Source organism: Bufo gargarizans, chromosome 2, assembly GCF_014858855.1.
Source record: "Bufo gargarizans isolate SCDJY-AF-19 chromosome 2, ASM1485885v1, whole genome shotgun sequence".
Lineage (NCBI taxonomy): Eukaryota > Metazoa > Chordata > Amphibia > Anura > Bufonidae > Bufo > Bufo gargarizans.
Window position 1 is genome coordinate 144,029,066 of NC_058081.1, and position 19,947 is coordinate 144,049,012.

The 19,947-nt window shown below is 54.3% G+C and overlaps 1 protein-coding gene across 1 annotated transcript in view; it reads left to right on the forward strand.

Moving 5' to 3' along the window:
• TP53BP1 (tumor protein p53 binding protein 1) overlaps window positions 1-19,947 on the forward strand; it is a 126,518-nt gene that overhangs the window by 72,498 nt on the left and 34,073 nt on the right. The window contains 2 exon segments of the mRNA XM_044279559.1: window positions 1,597-2,074; window positions 9,881-10,033. Coding sequence (XP_044135494.1) covers window positions 1,597-2,074; window positions 9,881-10,033 — 631 coding nt within the window.

A 19,947-nucleotide genomic window follows, 5' to 3' on the forward strand; every position in this document is an offset into this window, starting at 1 on the left:
TCTATACAAATACCACATGAACTAAACTGTCAGATGAACATAGTAAATAACAAAAAATAAAAACTGTGCCAAAACAGCTATTTTTTGTTACCTTGCCTCACAAAAAGTGTAATATAGAGCAAGCAAAAATCATATGTATCCTAAAATAGTACCAACAAAACTGCCACCTTATCCCGTAGTTTCCAAAATAGGGTCAATTTTTTGGAGTTTCTACTCTAGGGGTGCATCAGGGGGTCTTCAAATGTGACACGGCAACTTAAATTTATCCCAGTGAAACCTGCCTTCCAAAAACCATATGGCGTTCCTTTCCTTCTGCGCCCTGCCGTGTGCCCGTGTAGCAGTTTACGGCCACATGGGGTGTTTCTGCAAACTACAGATTTAGGGCAATAAATATTGAGTTTTGTTTGGCTGTTAACCCTTGCTTTGTTACTGGAAAGAATTATTAAAATGGAAAATCTGACAAAGTGAAATTCTGAAACTTTACCTAAAGGGTTAAGAAAGTTTGTAAAATCGGTTTTGAATACCTTGAGGTGTGTAGTTTCTAAAATAGAGTGACTTATGGGTGGTTTCTAATATGAAAGCCACAGAAAGTGACTTTCTAACTGAACTGGTCCTGATAAAATTGGGTTTTGGAAATTTTCTTAAAAATTTCAAGATTTGCTTCTAAACTTCTAAGCCTTCAAAAAAATAAAATCTCATTTTTAAAATGATCCAAACATGAAGTAGACATATGGGGAATGTAAAGTAATAACTATTTTTTGGAGGTATTACTTTCTATTATCAAAGTAGCAAAATAGAAATTTTGTAAATTTGGTATTTTTTTTTTATAAATAGAAATGAAATATTTTGACTCTATTTTACAATATGTGATAAGGAAACTGTCTCATAATGGCCTGGATAAGTAAAAGCGTTTTGAAGTTATTACCACATAAAGTGACATGTCAGACTTTCTAAAAAATGGCCTTGTCTTTTAAGGTGAAAAATGGCAGGGTCCTGAAGGGGTTAACCAAGGAGAGGTAAGGGTACACATATAAATGACTGCATGATAACAGTGGAAATGGTAACTAACAGGTCGCACATTCCTTAAAGGGGTTTTCTCAAGACGCAGGTTTATACTCACCTGCACCCGGTGTGCTGTCCACTTCCTGGTTTCGGCAGGGGGCGGGCTCCATCTTCATTGATGTCTTCTCCCGTCCGGGCCGCGCGCTGTACTGAATGCGCACGCAGAGTCCGCGCATGCGCCCTGGTGACTTCTTCCTGGCCAGTATAGTATACTTGCCAGGAAGAAGTCACCAGGGAGCATGCGCGGACTCTGCGTGCGTGTTCAGTGCAGCGGCCGGCCGGGAGAAAAAAAGAAGACGTCTGCGCACGCGCGCCCTCCGCGATTCCTGAGGGGAGACGGAAGACAACAGTCAGGTAAGTATAGGTTTATTTTTTTTCTAAGGGGTGGGGATTTGTAAATTAAATATATTTAGAAAAATGATCACTGTTAAATCATTAACAGATTTAACAGTGATCATTAAGATAATACCCCTTTAAACAGTTGTTCAGACCTGGAGGATGAAGTGCTGATACTCCACATTGTGTTATTTGCAGGGCAAATTATTTCCAGTTCTCCAGTAAAGGAAACGATGGAGCACCAATTGCGTCTCAAAACATAAAAGAAATCTGCAATGATCAGGTCAAAGATCGTCCCTCCCTACCAGAAAGTTCTGTCCAGGACATATCCTCTGATCAGGAGGCCATGGAAACAGAACCTTGTCAGGAAGAAAATCAACATGATGCAGAGAGAGAGCGAAAAAAGACACCTGCTCAATCTCCCACCCCACAATCTGACGCAGAGGAACATTTATCTTTGGGTTCTAGAAACAAAGAAGTTCAGACTGTGAATGTGGAAGAACCTAAAACTGCAGTTGTGTCCTCTTCAACCCAAACAGACATCGGGCCGAACCCAGCATCTAAGGTTGGTGAAGGATCTGGTCTACAAAATCTGAAGGTATTAAAGGAGAACGAAAAATCGGAAACCACACAAAAACAAGGAGAGAGAGATGACACGGAGTCTTTGCACAGTCAGGTAACATACATTGTACTACTCAACATGGAAATACATGGTCTCTCAGCCTTGTTTGATGTAGCTTTTTAAAGGGAACCTGTCGCCATGAAAATGCTAAGTAGTCTGCAAGTAGCATGTTATAGAGCAGGAGGAGCTGAGCAGATTGATATAGTTTTGTGGGAAAAGATTCAGTATAACTTGTATTTTATTCATTTACTAGCAGAAGGACCCGGCTTCGCACGGGTATAATTGATCTATTTCATTTAATGTTTCTGTGTGTTGTTAAAATATATTGACAGTATCCCCATAACAGTGACCTCCACAGCGCCTGCCCCCTTAACGGTGACCTCCACAGCGCCTGCCCCCTTAACGGTGACCTCCACAGCGCCTGCCCCCTTAACGGTGACCTCCACAGCGCCTGCCCCCTTAACGGTGACCTCCACAGCGCCTGCCCCCTTAACGGTGACCTCCACAGCGCCTGCCCCCTTAACGGTGACCTGGACCTCCACGGTGAATACCCCTTTAATAGTGGCCCCTGCCCCCTTTAAAGAGGTTGTCTGGGTTCAGAGCTGAACCTAGACATCCCTCCATTTTCACCCAGGCAGCCCCCATGACTTGAGCATCGGAGCAGTTCATTCTTTTTTGCCCTGCGCTAAATAGTGCAGGGCAAAGGCATTTTTTGGAGATCCGGTGATGTACCAGGCTCTCCATGGGGCTGCCAGGAAGCCTGGTGACTGATGGGCAGGATTTAGAGCTGCCCTAGCCCATCAGAGCCGGTGACATCACCGAACACACTGTCGGGTGGAAGCTTCCGCCCAGCAGTGTGTTATGATTTAGCGCAGGACAAGAGAGCCCATTGGAGCAGGAGATGCTCCGATGCTAGCCTCAGGGGGGGCTGCCTGGGTGAAAATGAGGTTATGTCCGGGTTCAACTCTGAACCCGGACAACCCCTTTAACAGTGACCTCCACAGTGCCCTGCCCATTTAAGGCTAGGGCTACATGATGACATGTGTTGCGCAACATTTTGTTGTACCAATGTGGCGCAACAATTTTTATAATGATAGGCTGTGGCGTCGCACTGCCACTGTGACATGACATGCCCGGTGTGTCTTGCGACTTATCATTGTGTAGCTATATATATATGATATACCTGCCTTTGCAATCAAGGAGGCGGTCCGATCAGTGATTGACAGGCTTCTCCCTATGACTGCATACAGAGATAGCTGTCAGTCACTTATAGGACCACCTATAAGGGGGGGGCTAGAGAGCCAATGGCAGATGGGGACGAGTCTCCTTAGCCTCATGGATGATGCTGCTTTCTCGCCCAGTTTCCTTGGGGGACACAGAAGACCTTGGGTATAGCTCATCTCCATAGGAGGCGTGACACTAAGTGAAAGCTGTTAAGCCCCTCCTCCACAGCTATACCCTCAGCCTGGAGAGAGAGACTCCCAGTTTTTGCTTAGTGTCCAAGGAGGCAAGACACTCCCTGCTACTGCAGGGCTGTTTTCTCCTTGTTTAAATTTTGATTTTTACTTTTTCTTTTCTTTTTGTTCCAGATCATCAGGGACAACAGAGACGCACTAGACCTCTCTGTTTCTCCCGGGGTCGAGCTGCGCCAGTGCCGGTCACCCGCACTGCTGCCTCCCCCACAGAAGGCAAGGAGGACCAGGGCAGCCCAGCTCCCCTGTATCCCACCAGCGCAAGGGTCGCCCGCACGCCAAGCCCCTCTTCCAGCGTCCTGCCACTACGGTGCCAGTAGCTGAAGGGGCAACCCTGCTGGAATGGACCGAGGGTGAAGACGGCTATGGTGAGAGATTGGCTTCTCCAGCCCTACGTCCCCCGTCCCCCCCCCCCCCCCCCTACCACCACCACCACCTCCTACCACCACCACCCGGTCTCCTGCGGGCCTGACCCCCATACTGTGCCTCTGAACAGCTTCATAGCTGTGAGGGTAAATGCCTTGCCTCTGATGGTAGAGGGCATGAGTTCGAATCCCTGGACAAACCTTAACTCTTCCACTGCTGAGGGGTGCCGCAGGGCGGCAATCTGCTCCCTGCTTCCCCCCCCCCCCTTCCTGGCCCCCATAGGACATGCAGCTGCTGTCCCCCTTTATCTTTTGATGTCCCGCCGGTATATAATACTACGCGGGCACCCGATCTCTGGGTCCCCCCATCTCCTTACCGGAGCGTTGCTCAGGGCCTGGGGCCCGCTCCTGACAGACCTCGCCTCCGGCCGGCATGGACATTCCGGTGCGGCCGGGCGCCGCAATGACCTGCTGGGCCGCCTGCGGGGCCGCAATTCCGGCACTCCATTTGGGCCCCTGACTCTTCCGGCCTGCGGGGTGGGCTCCCGCGGCCGGTTTAATGCGCCGCTCCGCCTCAGTTCCGGCGGTATATAATACTATGCGGCCCCGGTCGGCCGGGCGCCGCACAAATTTAGGCCCCGGCTTTACGGCCTACTAGGCCGCGAAATTCTGGCCTTTGTTGGAGGGGGCGGGTATTTCTCCAGGCGCGAATTCTTCCCGCCTGGGGCTTCCTCCGCCCCCAGTGGATCGCAGCGCCGGCCCCCAGTTAACCCTTTGGGTGCAGGCCGGCTCCCAATGGGCCTGTATGGTTGGCCACCCCTTTTTTTCTTGCATCAAGAGAATCTGTGCCCCTATATGGTGGTTCCCCTTTAGCCTCAGAGAGGTTGTTTTAAAAAATAAATAAATAAATAAATAATGATATAAATAAAATATGAAATAATAATGAATAAACGGATGTCTATCAGATTCTTGTGGGCTGCGCAGGACGCTGCAGCCTCATCGCAGTAGTACTACCTGTCTGCATGCCCCCCTTCCATAGGCGGCATGGTTTCGCGCTCCCAGCCTGCGTCGCTGCCAGGTGCATTTCCCCTTTTAGGCGGTTTCTTGCCCTCTCCCGGGATGCAGCGCGGGCCAAGTGCATGCGGTCAGTTCTGTAGGCAGCATTCGTCACCCTCTCCAGGTATGGTGCCTGCCATGGGCATGACCCCCCCCCCCCTCCTAGGCGGGATACTGCACTCTCCCTGGCTGCGGGCTGGCTCTGTGTATGACCCACCTTCTTAGGCGGATTGCTGCAGTTTCACCGGATACGGTGCTGGCCATGTGCACGACCCCCTTCCATAGGCGGAACGCTGCACTCTCACTGGATTCGCTGCCAGCCGTGTGCGTGACCCCCTTCCATAGGCGGAATAATGCACTCTCACCAGATACGGTGCTGGCCATGTGCACGTCCCCCTTCCATAGGCGGAACGCAGCACTCTCGCTGGATTCGCGGTCGACCATGTGCGTGACCCCCTTCCATTGGCGGAATGCTATACTCTCACTGGATTTGTTGCCGATCATGTGCATGTCCCCCTTTTCTTAGGCGGAAATCTGCACTCTCACCGGATGCGGTGCTGGCCAGGTGCACGACACGCTTCCATAGGCGGAACGCTGCACTTTCACTGGATTCGCGGCTGGCCATAGGCATGACCCCCTTCCATAGGTGGTATGCTGCACTCTCATTGGATTCGCTGCCGGCCTTGGGCACGCCTCCTTCCCTCAGGCGGCATACATACACTCCCTCTGTCTGTGGTTGTTCTCTCGCCGGTGCGTTGCTGGCCATGTGCATGAACCCCTTCCATGGCGGGGTGCATGCATGGCCCCTCTTCCGTGGGCGGTGTACGCACTCTCACTGGATTCGCTGCCGGCCATGGGCATGCCTCCCTTCCTCAGGCGACATACACACATTCTCACTGACTGTGTTTGTCTCTCGCCAGTACGTTGCTGGCTATGTGCATGACTCCCGTACATGGCAGGGTGCTCTCACTCTCCCTGGATGAGATGCTGGCCATGTGCATGCCCCCCCCCCCCCTTTTTTTCCGGGCGGCATACTGCACTCTAGCCGGATACGTTGCTGGCCATGAGCATGGCCTCTAACATGGGTGGAACGCTTGCACTCCCATTGGATTCGGTGCTGGCCTTGTGCGTGACCACCCCTCATTCCATGGGCGGACTTTTGCACGCTCATGAGATTCACGGCTGTCCTTGTACGTGCTGTGCTGGACTTGTACATGTCCCCTTCATTGGCGGAGTGGTTGCACTCTCACAAAGTTCGGTGTTGGGGGAATTATTGCACGCTCTCTTAATGCTAGGATAACCCTGTGCATGTCCCCCTTTCACTAGGTGGACCTCCTGCGTTCCTGCTGGATTATATGGTATGTCCTATGTCTCTGGAGTAGGTACAGCCTTAGGCGTCACCCCCTTTTGGGGTGGGCCTTTGCACTCTTGCCGACTGCAGTTTGCCAGGTACATTTCCCCCCTTTCGGGGCGGACTGCTTTCGTTCCATCGCGTGCCATGCTAGGCTTGTGCATAACTCCCTTTCAGGTTGCACTTTGCACTTCCATAGATGCTGGGGCACTCTGTGGCTGGCCCTCTTCTCTGAGTGACTTTTTTGCAGGGAGCGGCCGTTTCATGTGCGTTGTTTGGGCCGTTTATGCCTTCTCCTCCCGTAGGTGGGTTGGCCTTCTCACTGCTTACGGGGCTGCTCGTACGTATGCCTCCCCTCCTTCCTGCGACATCCCTTTGTTCTCTTGGGTTACTTGCCGCAAGCCTTGCACTCGTCTCTACAGAGATCGTTCTGTCCACCTGACCCGGAGGGCTCTATGCTCTCTACTGCACAGAGCTGGGTGGTACTCATTCATTTCGTTGGCCCTTCCTCCCGGGAAGTGTTCGTGGTTCCTAGATGCGTGCTGTTGTCTGCAGCGCCCCTCGGATTCTTCGTTGGCTCTGGCGGGACTATGGTTCCTTCGCCTACTACCATTTTCTCCTCTTCGGATGCAGTGTGGTATGAGTCCTTCCTCTTGGCGCCCTCTAAGCTTCGGTCTGATCTGCTACCAGGTTCGGGCCACTCTTCTCGGGAAGATCACCCAACTTCTCTTGGATGCTCGATTACCCAGGTCCGGAGGACCTCCACCTTGGGTTCTTCAGGGTATTTGCCTTCTGCGAGGCGGTGAACCGGGCGTCTCACAGTGTAGCAGGGTTCTGCTTTTGGGCTGTCCTATGGCTTCCCTGCTGCCCACTCCTCCTTTCGGTTGGAGGGTGTGATGCCGGCCTCTGTCTCGACTACCTTGTCTCGCCGGCTCTGTTTGGCTCCCCGTTCGGTACAGATCGCTCCGATGTGGCTTCTGCCCCGGCCAGGCTTCAGAGGCTGTCCCTTCACTGTCCTCCCCTCTGGGGGGGAGCATGGTTGTTCATGTGGATGATTCCGGTGTTCCTTTGGTCTCGTACTGTCTCCCTTGTTCACACTGGCTGTATTAGCTGTGTGCCTCTTGCTGGGTCTACCGCGTTCTGTCCTCCCGCTGGGTGCAGATTGCGCTTCCGTTCTAGGCTATGGTCCTGCTGTAGACTTACCTTCTGGTAACTTGGGGGGACTGCCCTTCGGTCCAGATTGTCCTTAGATCTCCCACACCAGGACTGTAGATAGTCTTCCTGTGGTGGCTACATCAGCATGGACTTTAGCCTGTCTTGTCCTGGCATCTGGCGGATGCTGGGCGGACCCTTCGGTTCCCTTCCGTCTGTCCTTCTGCTCCCCCACTCCGGGTGGATACGGGACAACGTTGCTCGGAGGCCGACGGGACCAGTTTTGCCGACCCTTCTGCCCGTGTTACTGGTCTGCGCCTGGTCACATTGGGTTTTTACCCGCTTGCCCAGGTGACTCCAGCGGGCTCGCTACTGTTCGCTCCTGGCTGTGTTTCGTCCAGGATCTGTCGTTGGACTTAGGGTTTTTTTGTCTGGGTGTCTGTGGGTAGCTGGGCATTCCCCACTCTGCCCTTCTCCCCCCCCCCATGGTTCTGTCTTTCTCCAGTCCGGCCTGGACCTGGGACTGGGACTCTTTTGCTTGAAGTGTCAAGTGTCGGCGCTGTCCTTCCTCTTCCAGCGTTCCCTGGCCCTCGGGGCCTGTCCAGACCTTCTTCCTCGGAGTGGCTCTTTGGTTCCTCTGTACTGTCCTCCGGTACCGCCCTGGGAGCTGCATGCTGAGTTCTCGGCGCTCCGATCTTTCCCTTGGAGCAGTTACAGAAGTTCTCTCTACCTCTTCTGCCCTGTACGGTTGTTTCCGTAGCCGTCGTGTCTCGGACGGGTGCCTGAATGGCGGCCCTTCTTGTTCCGAGCCTTCTGTCTTTCCCCAGGTCAGGGTTGTTCTACATCCCATGTCTTCCTTCCTTCTGAAGGTGGTGTTTGCCTATATGTTGTTTGGGCTTTGCAGTTTTGCTTGGAGATCTCCGACTCTTGTCGATGTTCGGTCTCTTGTGTTTCCAGGCGGTCCGTGCTTAGGGTTGACTGCCTCCGGGATGGCTTTTCTCAGCTTTATCAGATTGGCTATTGCTGAGGTTGCCGCACCAGGGGCAGGGGTCTGCCTTGATGTCACCATTCATTTCACCAGAGCGGTCGGTGCCTCCTGGGCCGGAGGCATTGGGCTTCGGCCATGCATTTGGGCAAGGTGGCCACTGGTCTTCCTTGCACGCCTTACCGAGTTCTGCAGGGGGCTTACTCGGGCTTCGGCGGGTGCTGCCTTGGCCCGCCTGGGTGTGCGGGCGGCGGTTCCTGGATGCCTTCGGGTGCTTCGCCTTGGTGCTGTGGTCCCTCCCCTTTTGGACTGCTTTTGAACATCCCAAGGTCTTCTGTGTCCCCCAAGGAAACTGGGCGAGAAAACGAGATTTTTGTATAACTTACCAGTAAAATCTCTTTCTCGCTCTTTCCTTGGGGGACACAGCACCCACCCATTCATTTGTTTTTCTCTACACGGTTTCCGAGTTTGGGGTTCCCCGTTGGGTAGTTGGCTAGTTGGTTCCACTTTTGGACTTTGCCTTTTTTCACTACTTGGACACGCAACTGGCAGTGTCTCTCTCCAGGCTGAGGGTATAGCTGTGGAGGAGGGGCTTAACAGCTTTCACTTAGTGTCACGCCTCCTATGGAGATGAGCTATACCCAAGGTCTTCTGTGTCCCCCAAGGAAAGAGCGAGAAAGAGATTTTACTGGTAAGTTATACAAAAATCTCGTTTTTGCAACCCCCCCCCCCCCCCCTTATTCCGTGTGAGGGACCCGACATCAGAAAAAAAAACATTAACTACATAGATCTATTTGCTCCTGTGCCTTTGCAAAAACATTCTGTACCTGATTGAATATAATCCACATCACTGACTGGAAACGGTGAGAGAGAGGGCTTCTAATTCCTTCTACCTTTTGATCGGTATACATGGAAGTAAGAAAGGTTTACAGCAATGTGTGTATACGTGTCACGAAGTATGGCTTATAGGCTGTGTTACCAGAGGTCATCAGTATGAGCCTTTCAGACTCTGTAAAACTATTTTTTGACAGCAGTTCCCTATTAATTTTAAAGGGGTGTCTCCTCAGAATATCTGCCTGGCTGTATGCAGGTCCAGATTCAGACACTTCTGGAAAATCACCCTCTGGGATTCCAATTTACACTTTAGAAATAGATGTAATGGAAATTTCTCCTGACTTGGTTGAGCTTGCACTTGTTTGTAAATCCAAATTGCCTTTCCTCCCTCGATGTCAGCGAAAAGGTTGGGAGGCCTTCAAACATGTAAGATCAATGGCCAATCCCATGGGTAGGGTCAGCTGGGTCTTATCTAATGTGTATTGCTAGCTTTACATGATATTGCGGATAGCATTTGTCCAAAGTGAACATTCATCTGCCGTATTTCACATTGCTGAAAATAAGCTTCCAGAAATCCACACATTTCTAAATGTTGTAAATAAAATAGGCTATTAAAGGCTCCCGTTTATTTCTTCCCCTCTTAAGGGAGAGGATGACTTTGAACTACCTCGTCCTGCTCCTGGCCGCAGTGTTCATCGGCATGTTCGAACAGTTCGGGAAGTACGAACGGTGGTCACTCGTGTTATCACAGATGTTTATTACATTGATGGTGCAGAAGTGGAGCGCAAGGTCGTAGAGGTAAGTCTCTCTGGTTGTTTGGATTCTAATGTATAGGATTAATATGAGCTTTATACATTATGGGTTCTCGGCAAAGATAAATGTATTGCAGACAGGTGGGATTCACTGTTATTGTCCCATAGTATGATAGGTGGGATAGCAGCACTACGTACTTATACAGCTGCAACAGTGATGTTTAAGGTCTGAAAAACCCTTTCATCCTAAACAGGACTGACACTACTATTACATCTGTCTTTCTGCTTAACAGATTGCATTAAGAGAAAATGCAGAACAGACAAAATGGGGTAGACCTTAGTAAGCCAAATGCACAACACTTTTGGCTCAGTTTGCACCAACAACAACTGACTATCCAAAAATAAGGTTATGCTAAAACATAACTTTTAGGGGAACATTTATTAAGACTGGCGATTTAGACACCGGGCTTAGACCCTCTGCGCTGCTGGTGTATGCGCCAAAGTTATGTGTTGGTGCAGGCCTCTACATCACTTTGGCACTTCCTCCATCAGGCCATGCAGCATACTAAAATCTACACCAACTCACTTGCTGGCATAGATTTAAAGGGTTTCTACCACTTGCTGTGGACACATTTCGTTTTCAGACACTAGCGATCCGCTAGTGTCTGATGTACCATACAAGCCAAGTATTATTTCTCGCCCATTTTCCTTGGGGGACACAGACCTTGGGTATAGCTCAGCTCCCTAGGAGGCGTGACACTAAGTAAAACTGTTAAGCCCCTCCTCCATCAGCTATACCCTCAGCCTGGAGATAGAGGCTACCAGTTTTAGCTTAGTGTCCAAGGAGGCAAGACACTCCCTGCTACTGCAGGGCTGTTTTCTCCTTGTTATTTTTACTTTTTCTTCTAATTTTGTTATTTTATTTTTTCCTAGGGATACCAGAGACGCATTAGACCTCTCTGTTTCTCCCGGGGTTGAGCTGTGCCAGTGCCAACTTATCTGCACTGCTGCCTCCCCCACAGAAGCAATAGGAGGATCTGGGCAGCAATGGCTCCCCTACATCCCGCCAGCTAGGGGGTCGCCCGCACGCCAAGCCCCTCTTCCAGCTTCCTGCCACTGCGGTGCCAGTGGCTGAAGGGGCGACCCTGCTGGAAAGGACTGAGGGTGAAGACGTCGGACGGTGAGATGGCTATTCCAGCCCATACCCCGTCCCTATCTGCAGCATCTACCCCTCTGGGTAAGGGGGGCACCCGTGGTCGCTCATTCTGAGCGCTCATCTGCAGGACAATGCAGCACAGCAGCATCCTCAGCACCCCCACGCCGTTCCCCCCCCCCCCACGCTGCTATCTTTCTCCCCCCCCCCTCCCCCTCCCCTCCCTCATTCGGGGCTGACTCCATTTTTCTCTTCTCTCTCTCCCCCTTCCCGCCGAGAACGGGGGGCGGGGCTTAGCGGTCCCGGCAGGGGGCGGGGCTTACGCGCGCGTCATTTTGGGGGCGGAGCTACGTTCTCCTTCACAGGAGACATTTCAAGCGCTGGAGGGGGCGGAGCTTGTTCCCCGCGCTTTCTGCTGAGGTTTCCCGCGCTTCCTCACTCCTGACAGGAAGCTGGGACACGGTGGGGGACTCTAACCTCCTGTGTACATCGCTCGGCTTCTGTGGGCGCTCTCTGCTGCTCTCTGCTGTTCACTGCTTCTCTGCTGCTGCTGATCTGGGCCATCTCCTGACGTTCTTCTGAGGCACTGGTAGGACAGTTAACCCTCTCCTAACCCTCCTGGTCATAGCTGCTATAACCCTTTGTGGTCTCTATATTAGAGTACAACCACACTTCAGCATGTCAGATCCCACAGGTGCCCCCAAACCCTGGTACCATGCCTGTACCGCCTGTAAGGAACTTTTTCCGCGTGGGCAATCTGAGCCGCATTGCCTTGCATGTCAGGCCCCGGTGCCAGGGCCCGCTTCCCGCTGCGCCCCCCGGTGCCTCTGAACCCCCTGACTGGGCTAGGTCTCTGTCTCAGGCGGTGGAAAGCCTTACACACGTAGTGGGCCGTCTCGTGGATAGACCGCCTCTCCCGCAGGCTGCCACAATCCCTGTCGCACCCGCTGGGACTACCGTTTCTGCCGCCCCCACTGGTTCCCTGCCTCCCAGCGAATCTTCCAGGGCCCGGCATACTCAGAAACGTTCAAGGGTTGAGCGCACATCTTCTCCAGATGCTTCGCTCTCTCCGCCATGCGTGCGAGCTCAGTCAAGTCTATCCTCTCAAAGGGATACGCTTTCTGAGGGAGAACTGGCGGATTCGGACGTGGACATGGACTCAGAGCTTCCGTCCAAATTGGCGTCCGCGGTGGGGCATCTTGTCACTAGCATCCGTGATACCTTTCAGCTACACGATGACCCCCCCCAGCTCTGAACAGGCCGGCGTGTCCTTTCTCCGCCCCAAACAGGCCTCCAAGGTTTTTCCCATACACGCTGATTTTTCTTCTGTGGTATCCAAGGCTTGGACTCGGCCTAACGTCCGCTTTATTACACCCAAAAAGCTGGACATTTGTTATCCCTTTCCAGCGGATTCTGTGACCACGTGGACATCCCCGCCTAAGGTTGATCCTCCCGTGGCTCGCCTGTCCAAAAGCACTACTATTCCTGTACAGGACGGATCTTCCCTCCAGTCTGTTGAGGACCGTCGTACGGAATCCCTCTCCAAGGCCATATTTACTGCCTCTGGTTCGGCCCTTAGACCGGTCTTTGCCTCCGCCTGGGTTGGCAAAGCGGTCTCTGAATGGGGTTTGCAACTGGAACGGGAGTTAGGGTCGGACGTCCCTGTTCAGGACCTCCGTTCCTTAGCCCAACTAATTGTTCAGGCCGGAAAATTCGTCTGTGAGGCCTCCCTTGATGCGGGTGCCCTCATTGCCCGTTCCTCTGCCCTGGCAGTTTCTGTCAGGAGGGAACTCTGGCTGAAGGTTTGGGCGGCGGACGCCGCTTCCAAACGCTCTTTGGCCGGCCTACCATTCACGGGTTCCCGCCTGTTCGGAACCCGTCTGGACGAACTTATATCAGAGGCCACGGGTGGGAAGAGTACTCACCTCCCCCAGTCCAGGCCAATGGGCGCCCCCCGTGGTCGCGCTGGTTCGTCCCGTTTTCGGTCCTTTCGCAAGCCCACCGGGTCTAGACCCGCGGCCAGTTCTTCTTCCTCTGGCCCAGCCCAGGATAGACGCAAGAAGCCGTTTTTTCGGACGCAACCTACCTGGCGCAAGTCCCAGCCTGCACGGGCTCCCACAGGCCAGCAGCCCTCTGCCTGAAGGTGCGCCCCCACCCACCCGGGTGGGGGGCCGCCTTCTCCTATTCAGGAACGTATGGCGGGCCCACATCTCAGACGCATGGGCGCTCGAGATTGTATCTTGCGGATACAAAATCGAATTTGCGTCCATTCCGCCAGACCGTTTCTTCCGATCCCGTCCTCCGCGAGATCCCGTACGAGTGGCCGCCTTCTTCGCGGCCATTCACTCTCTAATGGACAAGGGTGTCGTCGCCCCCGTGCCTCCGACGGAAAGGTTCAGGGGGTTCTACTCAAACCTCTTTGTGGTTCCCAAGAAGGAAGGCTCAGTGCGTCCGATCTTGGACCTAAAACGCCTGAACCGTTTTCTCCGACTGCAGAGATTCCGGATGGAGTCTCTCAGGTCCGCAGTGGCCTCCCTGGAAAGAGGGGATTTCATGGCCTCAATCGACATTCAGGATGCATACCTCCACGTTCCGGTTGCTCCATGTCATCACCGCTTCCTGCGATTCGCGGTGGGGGACGATCACTTCCAATTCGTCGCCCTTCCCTTTGGTCTGGCGACGGCTCCTCGAGTGTTCACCAAGGTCCTGGCCCCTGTCTTGGCCCTTCTACGTTCAAGAAGTGTTTTTCTTCTCCCATACTTGGACGACATCCTGGTCAAGGCACCCTCCTTCTCTCAGACATCCCGCAGTGTGGAACTCACTCTGGAGACCCTGACGCGGTTCGGTTGGATTATCAACCACCCCAAATCTTCCCTTACCCCCTCCAGACGGCTGATCTTCCTGGGGATGCTCCTGGATACAGAGTTGGCGGAGGTCCGCCTTCCGTCGGACAAGCGTCTGGCCCTTCGCGGGTCGGTTCGCAGTCTCCTCCGTCATCACCGCCCTTCCCTCAGATCCAGCATGCGGTTGTTGGGAAAGATGGTTGCCTGTTTCGAAGCGGTGCCGTTCGCACAATTCCGATCCCGCACCTTTCAGAGGGCAATTCTGTCGGCCTGGGACAAATCACCGAGGAGTCTGGACAGGACCTTTCTTCTGCCTCCCCTGGCTCGGGCTTCCCTCGGCTGGTGGTTGCATATCCCTCTAAGAGGGAAGTCCTTCCTTCCACTGAACTGGCTGGTGAGTACCACAGATGCCAGCTTACGGGGGTGGGGGGGGGGGTTTTCCCTCCCCGGTCCGTCCAGGGCGTTTGGTCTCTATCGGAGTCCAGACTTCCAATCAATATTCTGGAACTGAGGGCGATTCTTCTGTCCCTCAGACACTGGACCCATCTGCTGAGGGGCCACCCTGTTCGGATCCAATCGGACAATGCCACGGCTGTGGCATACATAAACCATCAGGGAGGCACTCGCAGCGCTGCAGCGATGCAAGAGGTGACCCTCATTCTCCTCTGGGCGGAGACGCACGTGCCGGCCTTATCTGCGATTTACATCCCGGGGGTGGACAACTGGGCGGCGGATTTCCTCAGCCGGTCCACCATCGACCCGGGAGAATGGTCCCTGCACCCAGAGGTGTTCGAAGCCCTTTGTCTTCGCTGGGGTCGCCCCGACGTGGACCTCATGGCCTCCAAATTCAACCACAAGGTCCCCCTATACCTGGCCAGGGCACGGGACCCGAAGGCATACGGCGCCGACGCGCTCGTCCTTCCGTGGCGCGAATTCTCCCTTCTGTACGTCTTTCCTCCTTTTCCCCTCCTGCCACGGGTTCTTCGGAGGATCGCGGCAGAGGGCGTCCCCGCGATTCTAATCGCCCCGGATTGGCCCCGCCGGTCTTGGTACGCCGACCTAATGTTGCTGTTGGCAGACGCACCGTGGCCACTGCCCTCCAGGGAAGACCTTCTCTCTCAGGGACCGATCTTCCACGAGCATTTAGGCTCGCTACGTTTGACGGCGTGGCTATTGAGACCGCCGTCTTAACGCGACGGGGTTTCTCCGCGGACGTAGTCCGCACCATGATCCGGGCTCGTAAGCCCGTATCCTCTAGGATCTACTATCGGGTTTGGAGGTCCTATCTGGGGTTCTGTGAGTCCCGGAGCATCCCACCTCTCCGGTTTTCTCTTCCCACAATCCTGTCCTTCCTCCAGTCGGGTCTGGACCTGGGGCTGTGCCTCAGTTCTCTGAAGGGTCAGATTTCGGCGCGGTCTATTTTTCTCCAGCGTCCCCTGGCCCCTCTAGGGCCAATTAAGACCTTCTTACAAGGGGTGGCTCACTCTGTTCCGCCGTACCGCCCTCCAGTTCCTTCCTGGGACCTGAATGTGGTGCTCTCGGCGCTCCAATCAGCCCCCTTCGAGCCTTTACGGGAGGTCTCCCTTCGCCTTCTGTCCTGCAAGGTCATCTTTCTTGTGGCCGTCACGTCTCTCCGACGGGTGTCGGAGTTAGCGGCTCTTTCTTGCTCCGAACCTTTCCTGATCTTCCACCAGGATAAGGTTGTGCTTCGGCCTGTCCCGACTTTCCTGCCAAAGGTGGTCTCCGCCTTTCACATCAATGAGGACATCGTCCTTCCGTCGCTCTGTCCCTCTCCTTCCCACCCCAGAGAACGGGAACTGCACCGTCTGGATGTGGTCAGGGCGTTGAGGATTTACTTGGAGGTCACCGGGTCCTTTCGGCGCACGGACTCCCTGTTTGTGGTTCCGGAGGGTTCGCGCAGAGGGTTGGCGGTCTCCAAGGTGGCTATTGCCCGTTTCATTAAACTGGCGGTGTCTGAGGCTTATCGAGCCAAGGGCAGACCTCCGCCTTTCGGCGTCACTGCTCATTCCACCAGAGCAGTCGGAGCTTCCTGGGCGCAGAGGCATCGGGCCTCGGCTGAACAGTTGTGCAAAGCAGCCACTTGGTCCTCTCTGCACACTTTCACAAAGTTCTATAGGGTGCATACGCATGCATCAGCGGATGCTGCTTTGGGCCGCCTGGTTTTGCAGGCAGCGGTTTCCTGATGCTCTGGTGGTGTTCCGCCTTGGGTTTGTGGTCCCTCCCTTCTTGGACTGCTCTTGAACGTCCCAAGGTCTGTGTCCCCCAAGGAAAATGGGCGAGAAAAGGAGATTTTTGTATAACTTACCAGTTAAATCTCTTTCTCGCTCTTCCTTGGGGGACACAGCACCCACCCTTCTGTGTTTGGTTACAGGGTTATGGTCTGGCGCCCCGTTGGGTTGCTGGCTGGTTGTTTCCGTTATTGGTTGTTATCCTTTCACTACTTGGACACGCAACTGGTAGCCTCTATCTCCAGGCTGAGGGTATAGCTGATGGAGGAGGGGCTTAACAGTTTTACTTAGTGTCACGCCTCCTAGGGAGCTGAGCTATACCCAAGGTCTGTGTCCCCCAAGGAAGAGCGAGAAAGAGATTTAACTGGTAAGTTATACAAAAATCTCCTTATTCCTCCGTTCCACCGTTTTCTTTAAAAAAGCACTTTTATATTTATGCAAATGAGCCTCTAGGTGCTATGTGGGCGTCTTTTCAGCACCTAGAGGCTCCGTCTACCTTCATAAACTGCCGCCCAGCTCCTCGCTCCAGCACGCCCATCTCTTAGTGAAAGCGATCCTCCCCCTGCTTCTGGCGTCTGAAATCTCGCGGCTGCGCCGTTCGTCTCTGCATTCGCCGGCATTCGGCGCAGGCAATGTCTGAGCGCTCAAGAATATAATACTGGGCTTGTATTGTACATCAGACACTAGCGGATCGCTAGTGTCTGAAAACGAAATGTGTCCACAGCAAGTGGTAGAAACCCTTTAAGTCATTTTCAACGCCACAAACTGGGCAGAAAATGATGAACGAGGCTGGTCTGCCAACCCGCCCATGCCATACCCCTCTTCTTGGCGGAAAAGTGGCTTGAGCGTCATAAAGCCTCAAATTTCTCGCTTATCATTGGGGGACACAGACCATGGGTATAGCTGCTTGCTGCCACTAGGAGGCGACACTAGGCTGAAAACGGTTAGCTCCTTCCCCCCTCCGGCCAGGAGAGAGCTCTCGGTTTTTAGCATAGTGTCGTAGGAGGCAGACCCCCTGCTCTGCAGGGTAGCTGTCATTATTTTTTTTACTTTTTATTTTCCCTTTTAGGTTGGGGGTCCAGGGCTACAAAGAGCTCTGCATCCCCGGGGCGGCTGACCGATGACACTTATTCCACCTGCTCTGCCTCCCACAAGAAGACAAAGTGGACCAGGAGGACTTGACCTTCCTGCTCCCCCCAGCCATGGGGCCACCTATTCTTGCCCTTCAACCCGGTCCCTGTCACTTGTGCCAGGGACTGAAGAGGTGGCTCTGCTGGTCCATGTCAGAAGGGTGAAGAACACAGATGAAGGCAGGTAAGTATGTCTGTCTGTGTGTCACCAGGGGCTGGACTCTCTATTATTGGGAGGGCGTTCGGCATGGAGATTCCACGAGGGGACCTGTCTGCACGGCACGGGGTTGCGGGGGTTAACTCCGCATGTGCGGCGGTTTCCCCACCGGCCTTAGCGATTCGCGGGCGGTGGCGCTGCGCTTCCAGCCGCCCTCCCCCCTTTTTTATTCTGGTCCTGGGAGAGATCTCCCATAAAAGGACCCCTTCTTCTCCGGAATCCCGGCAGCGCTGCAGTGCCGGGGTTGGTGGCTTCGCGCCGTTGGTCTGTCAGGGCGGCTGGAGGGGGACAGAGCCTACATTTCCCGCCGCGCTTCCCTTCCTGCCCGCTCAATCCAGAAGTACCCGGCCAGCCTGAGAGGGACATCATCTTGGGTCTGCTCCCTCCTCTGCAGGCTGTCCAGCTCGTCGCAGACCACCTCAACCCGCTGCATCCTGCTCCCGGGGACACGTCCAGCAAGGGTTAAATTTGCTCCACTCTGGTAGGACCAGCGCTGCTCCCCTCCTCTGTACCCTCTCTGGCTACCTGACACCTGTCATGTCGGACCCAGCGGATCCTGCGCCCCAGGTCCTCGGTAGGGCTACCCATTATGTAATGTGAAGTTTCCTAGGGGTCAGGCGACCCCCCCCCCCCCCTGTGCCTCATGCCAGGCCACCCAGAGCGTGCCGCCTCAGTTGCAAGTCACTGACGTGCACCCTTCTGCTGGAAGTATGGAACCGGAATGGGCCTGTCCTGGGCGGTGACTGACCTATCGAAGATCTCCCAATCCACCCTTTCCTTAATGGGTCGCTTGGTAGAGACATCGTCACCTGCGCAACCTGCTCTCTCTCAGGGCGTACCATCCAGGATCAGGCACCCCAGCAAGCGTCCCAGGCAGGACCGCCTCTCCTCCTCGGATGCATCGCCTTCACCTCCTCCCTCCGGTTCGCTGTCCAGGGTGTCCTCGTTGGTTGGGGACCCTTCGTCCGGAGGAGAACTCGCAGAGTCGGATACGCATCTGGATCCGGACCGCTTGTCCCAGATGGCCGCCTTAGTGGTCCGTCTGGTCTCGGCAATCCGGGACACCTTCCAACTTCAAGAGGAAGGCCCCTCCTCCAGTCACCAGGGAGTTTCTTTCCTGCGTAACAAGCAGACTCCAAAATCGCTCCCGTTACACAACGATTTTTCCGCTCTCACCACTAAAGCGTGGGAACAGCCAGGTTCACGTTTCCTGATCCCCAAGCGGCTGGATATTCTTTATCCGTTCCCCCCGGATTGGGTGGGTAAGTGGTCTTCCCCTCCAAAGGTGGACCCACCGGTGGCTCGCCTGGCCAAGAATACCACTATTCCGGTTGCGGACGGCTCCTCTCTGCAGGAACTGGTGGACCGACGTGTCGAATCGCTTGCGAAGTCGGTCTTTTCAGCTACCGGTTCGGCACTCTGTCCCATTTTCGCTTCAGCATGGGTGGCTAAGGCGGTTTCTGAATGGGCCCTGCGCTTACATCAGGACTTAGACTCAGACCTTTCCCGCACAGAACTCCAGGCTCTGGCGGTCCAGATATCCCAGGCGGGGAAGTACCTTTGCGAGGCGGCTCTGGACGCGGGCTCCATGGTCGCGCGATCCTCTGCCTTTGCCGTCTCCATTCGGCTGGAACTCTGGCTAAAGGCCTGGCAGGCCGATTCTTCTTCCAAGCGCTCCCTTCTTTCTCTTCCTTTCACTGGTTCTAGTCTTTTTGGGCCCAAACTTGATGAAATTATTTCTGAGGCCACGAGCACCCATCTTCCACAGCCCAAACCCAAGTGTTCTTCTCGACCGCGTCCTTCCGCGCCAGTCCTTTCGCCGCTTCACGGGCACCCGCCTGGCGGCTCCCTCGACATCGAGGCAGCCCAACCAGGAGCAATGGCAGAAGCCTTCATTCAAACCACAGCCCACCTGGCGTTCCCAAGTGCAGCCTCAGCGCTCTTCCTCTGGCAAGCAGTCCCCAGCATGAAGGTGCGCCCCCCCCCCCCCCACCTTCCTGGTTGGGGGGTCAGCTCCTTCATTTTCAGGAGGTTTGGCAGGCCCACATCTCAGACGCCTGGGCGCTCGAGGTGGTCACTTCGGGCTACAAGTTGGAGTTCAAATCCATGCCTCCAAACCATTTTTTATTTTTTTTTCTGTCCCATGCCCCCAGGGAGCCATCTCGGGCGGGGGCCTTCTTTCAGGCGGTTCACGATCTGCTGGTAAGGGGAGTTTATCTCCCCGGTTCCGGCGAGGGAGCGGTTTTTACTCCAACCTCTTCATTGTGCCCAAGAAGGAGGGAGCGGTCCGCCCAGTGTTGGACCTCCAAGATGGCAAACCGTTACCTTTCGAGTGCGCCATTTTCGCATGGAGTCTCTTCGCTCCAAG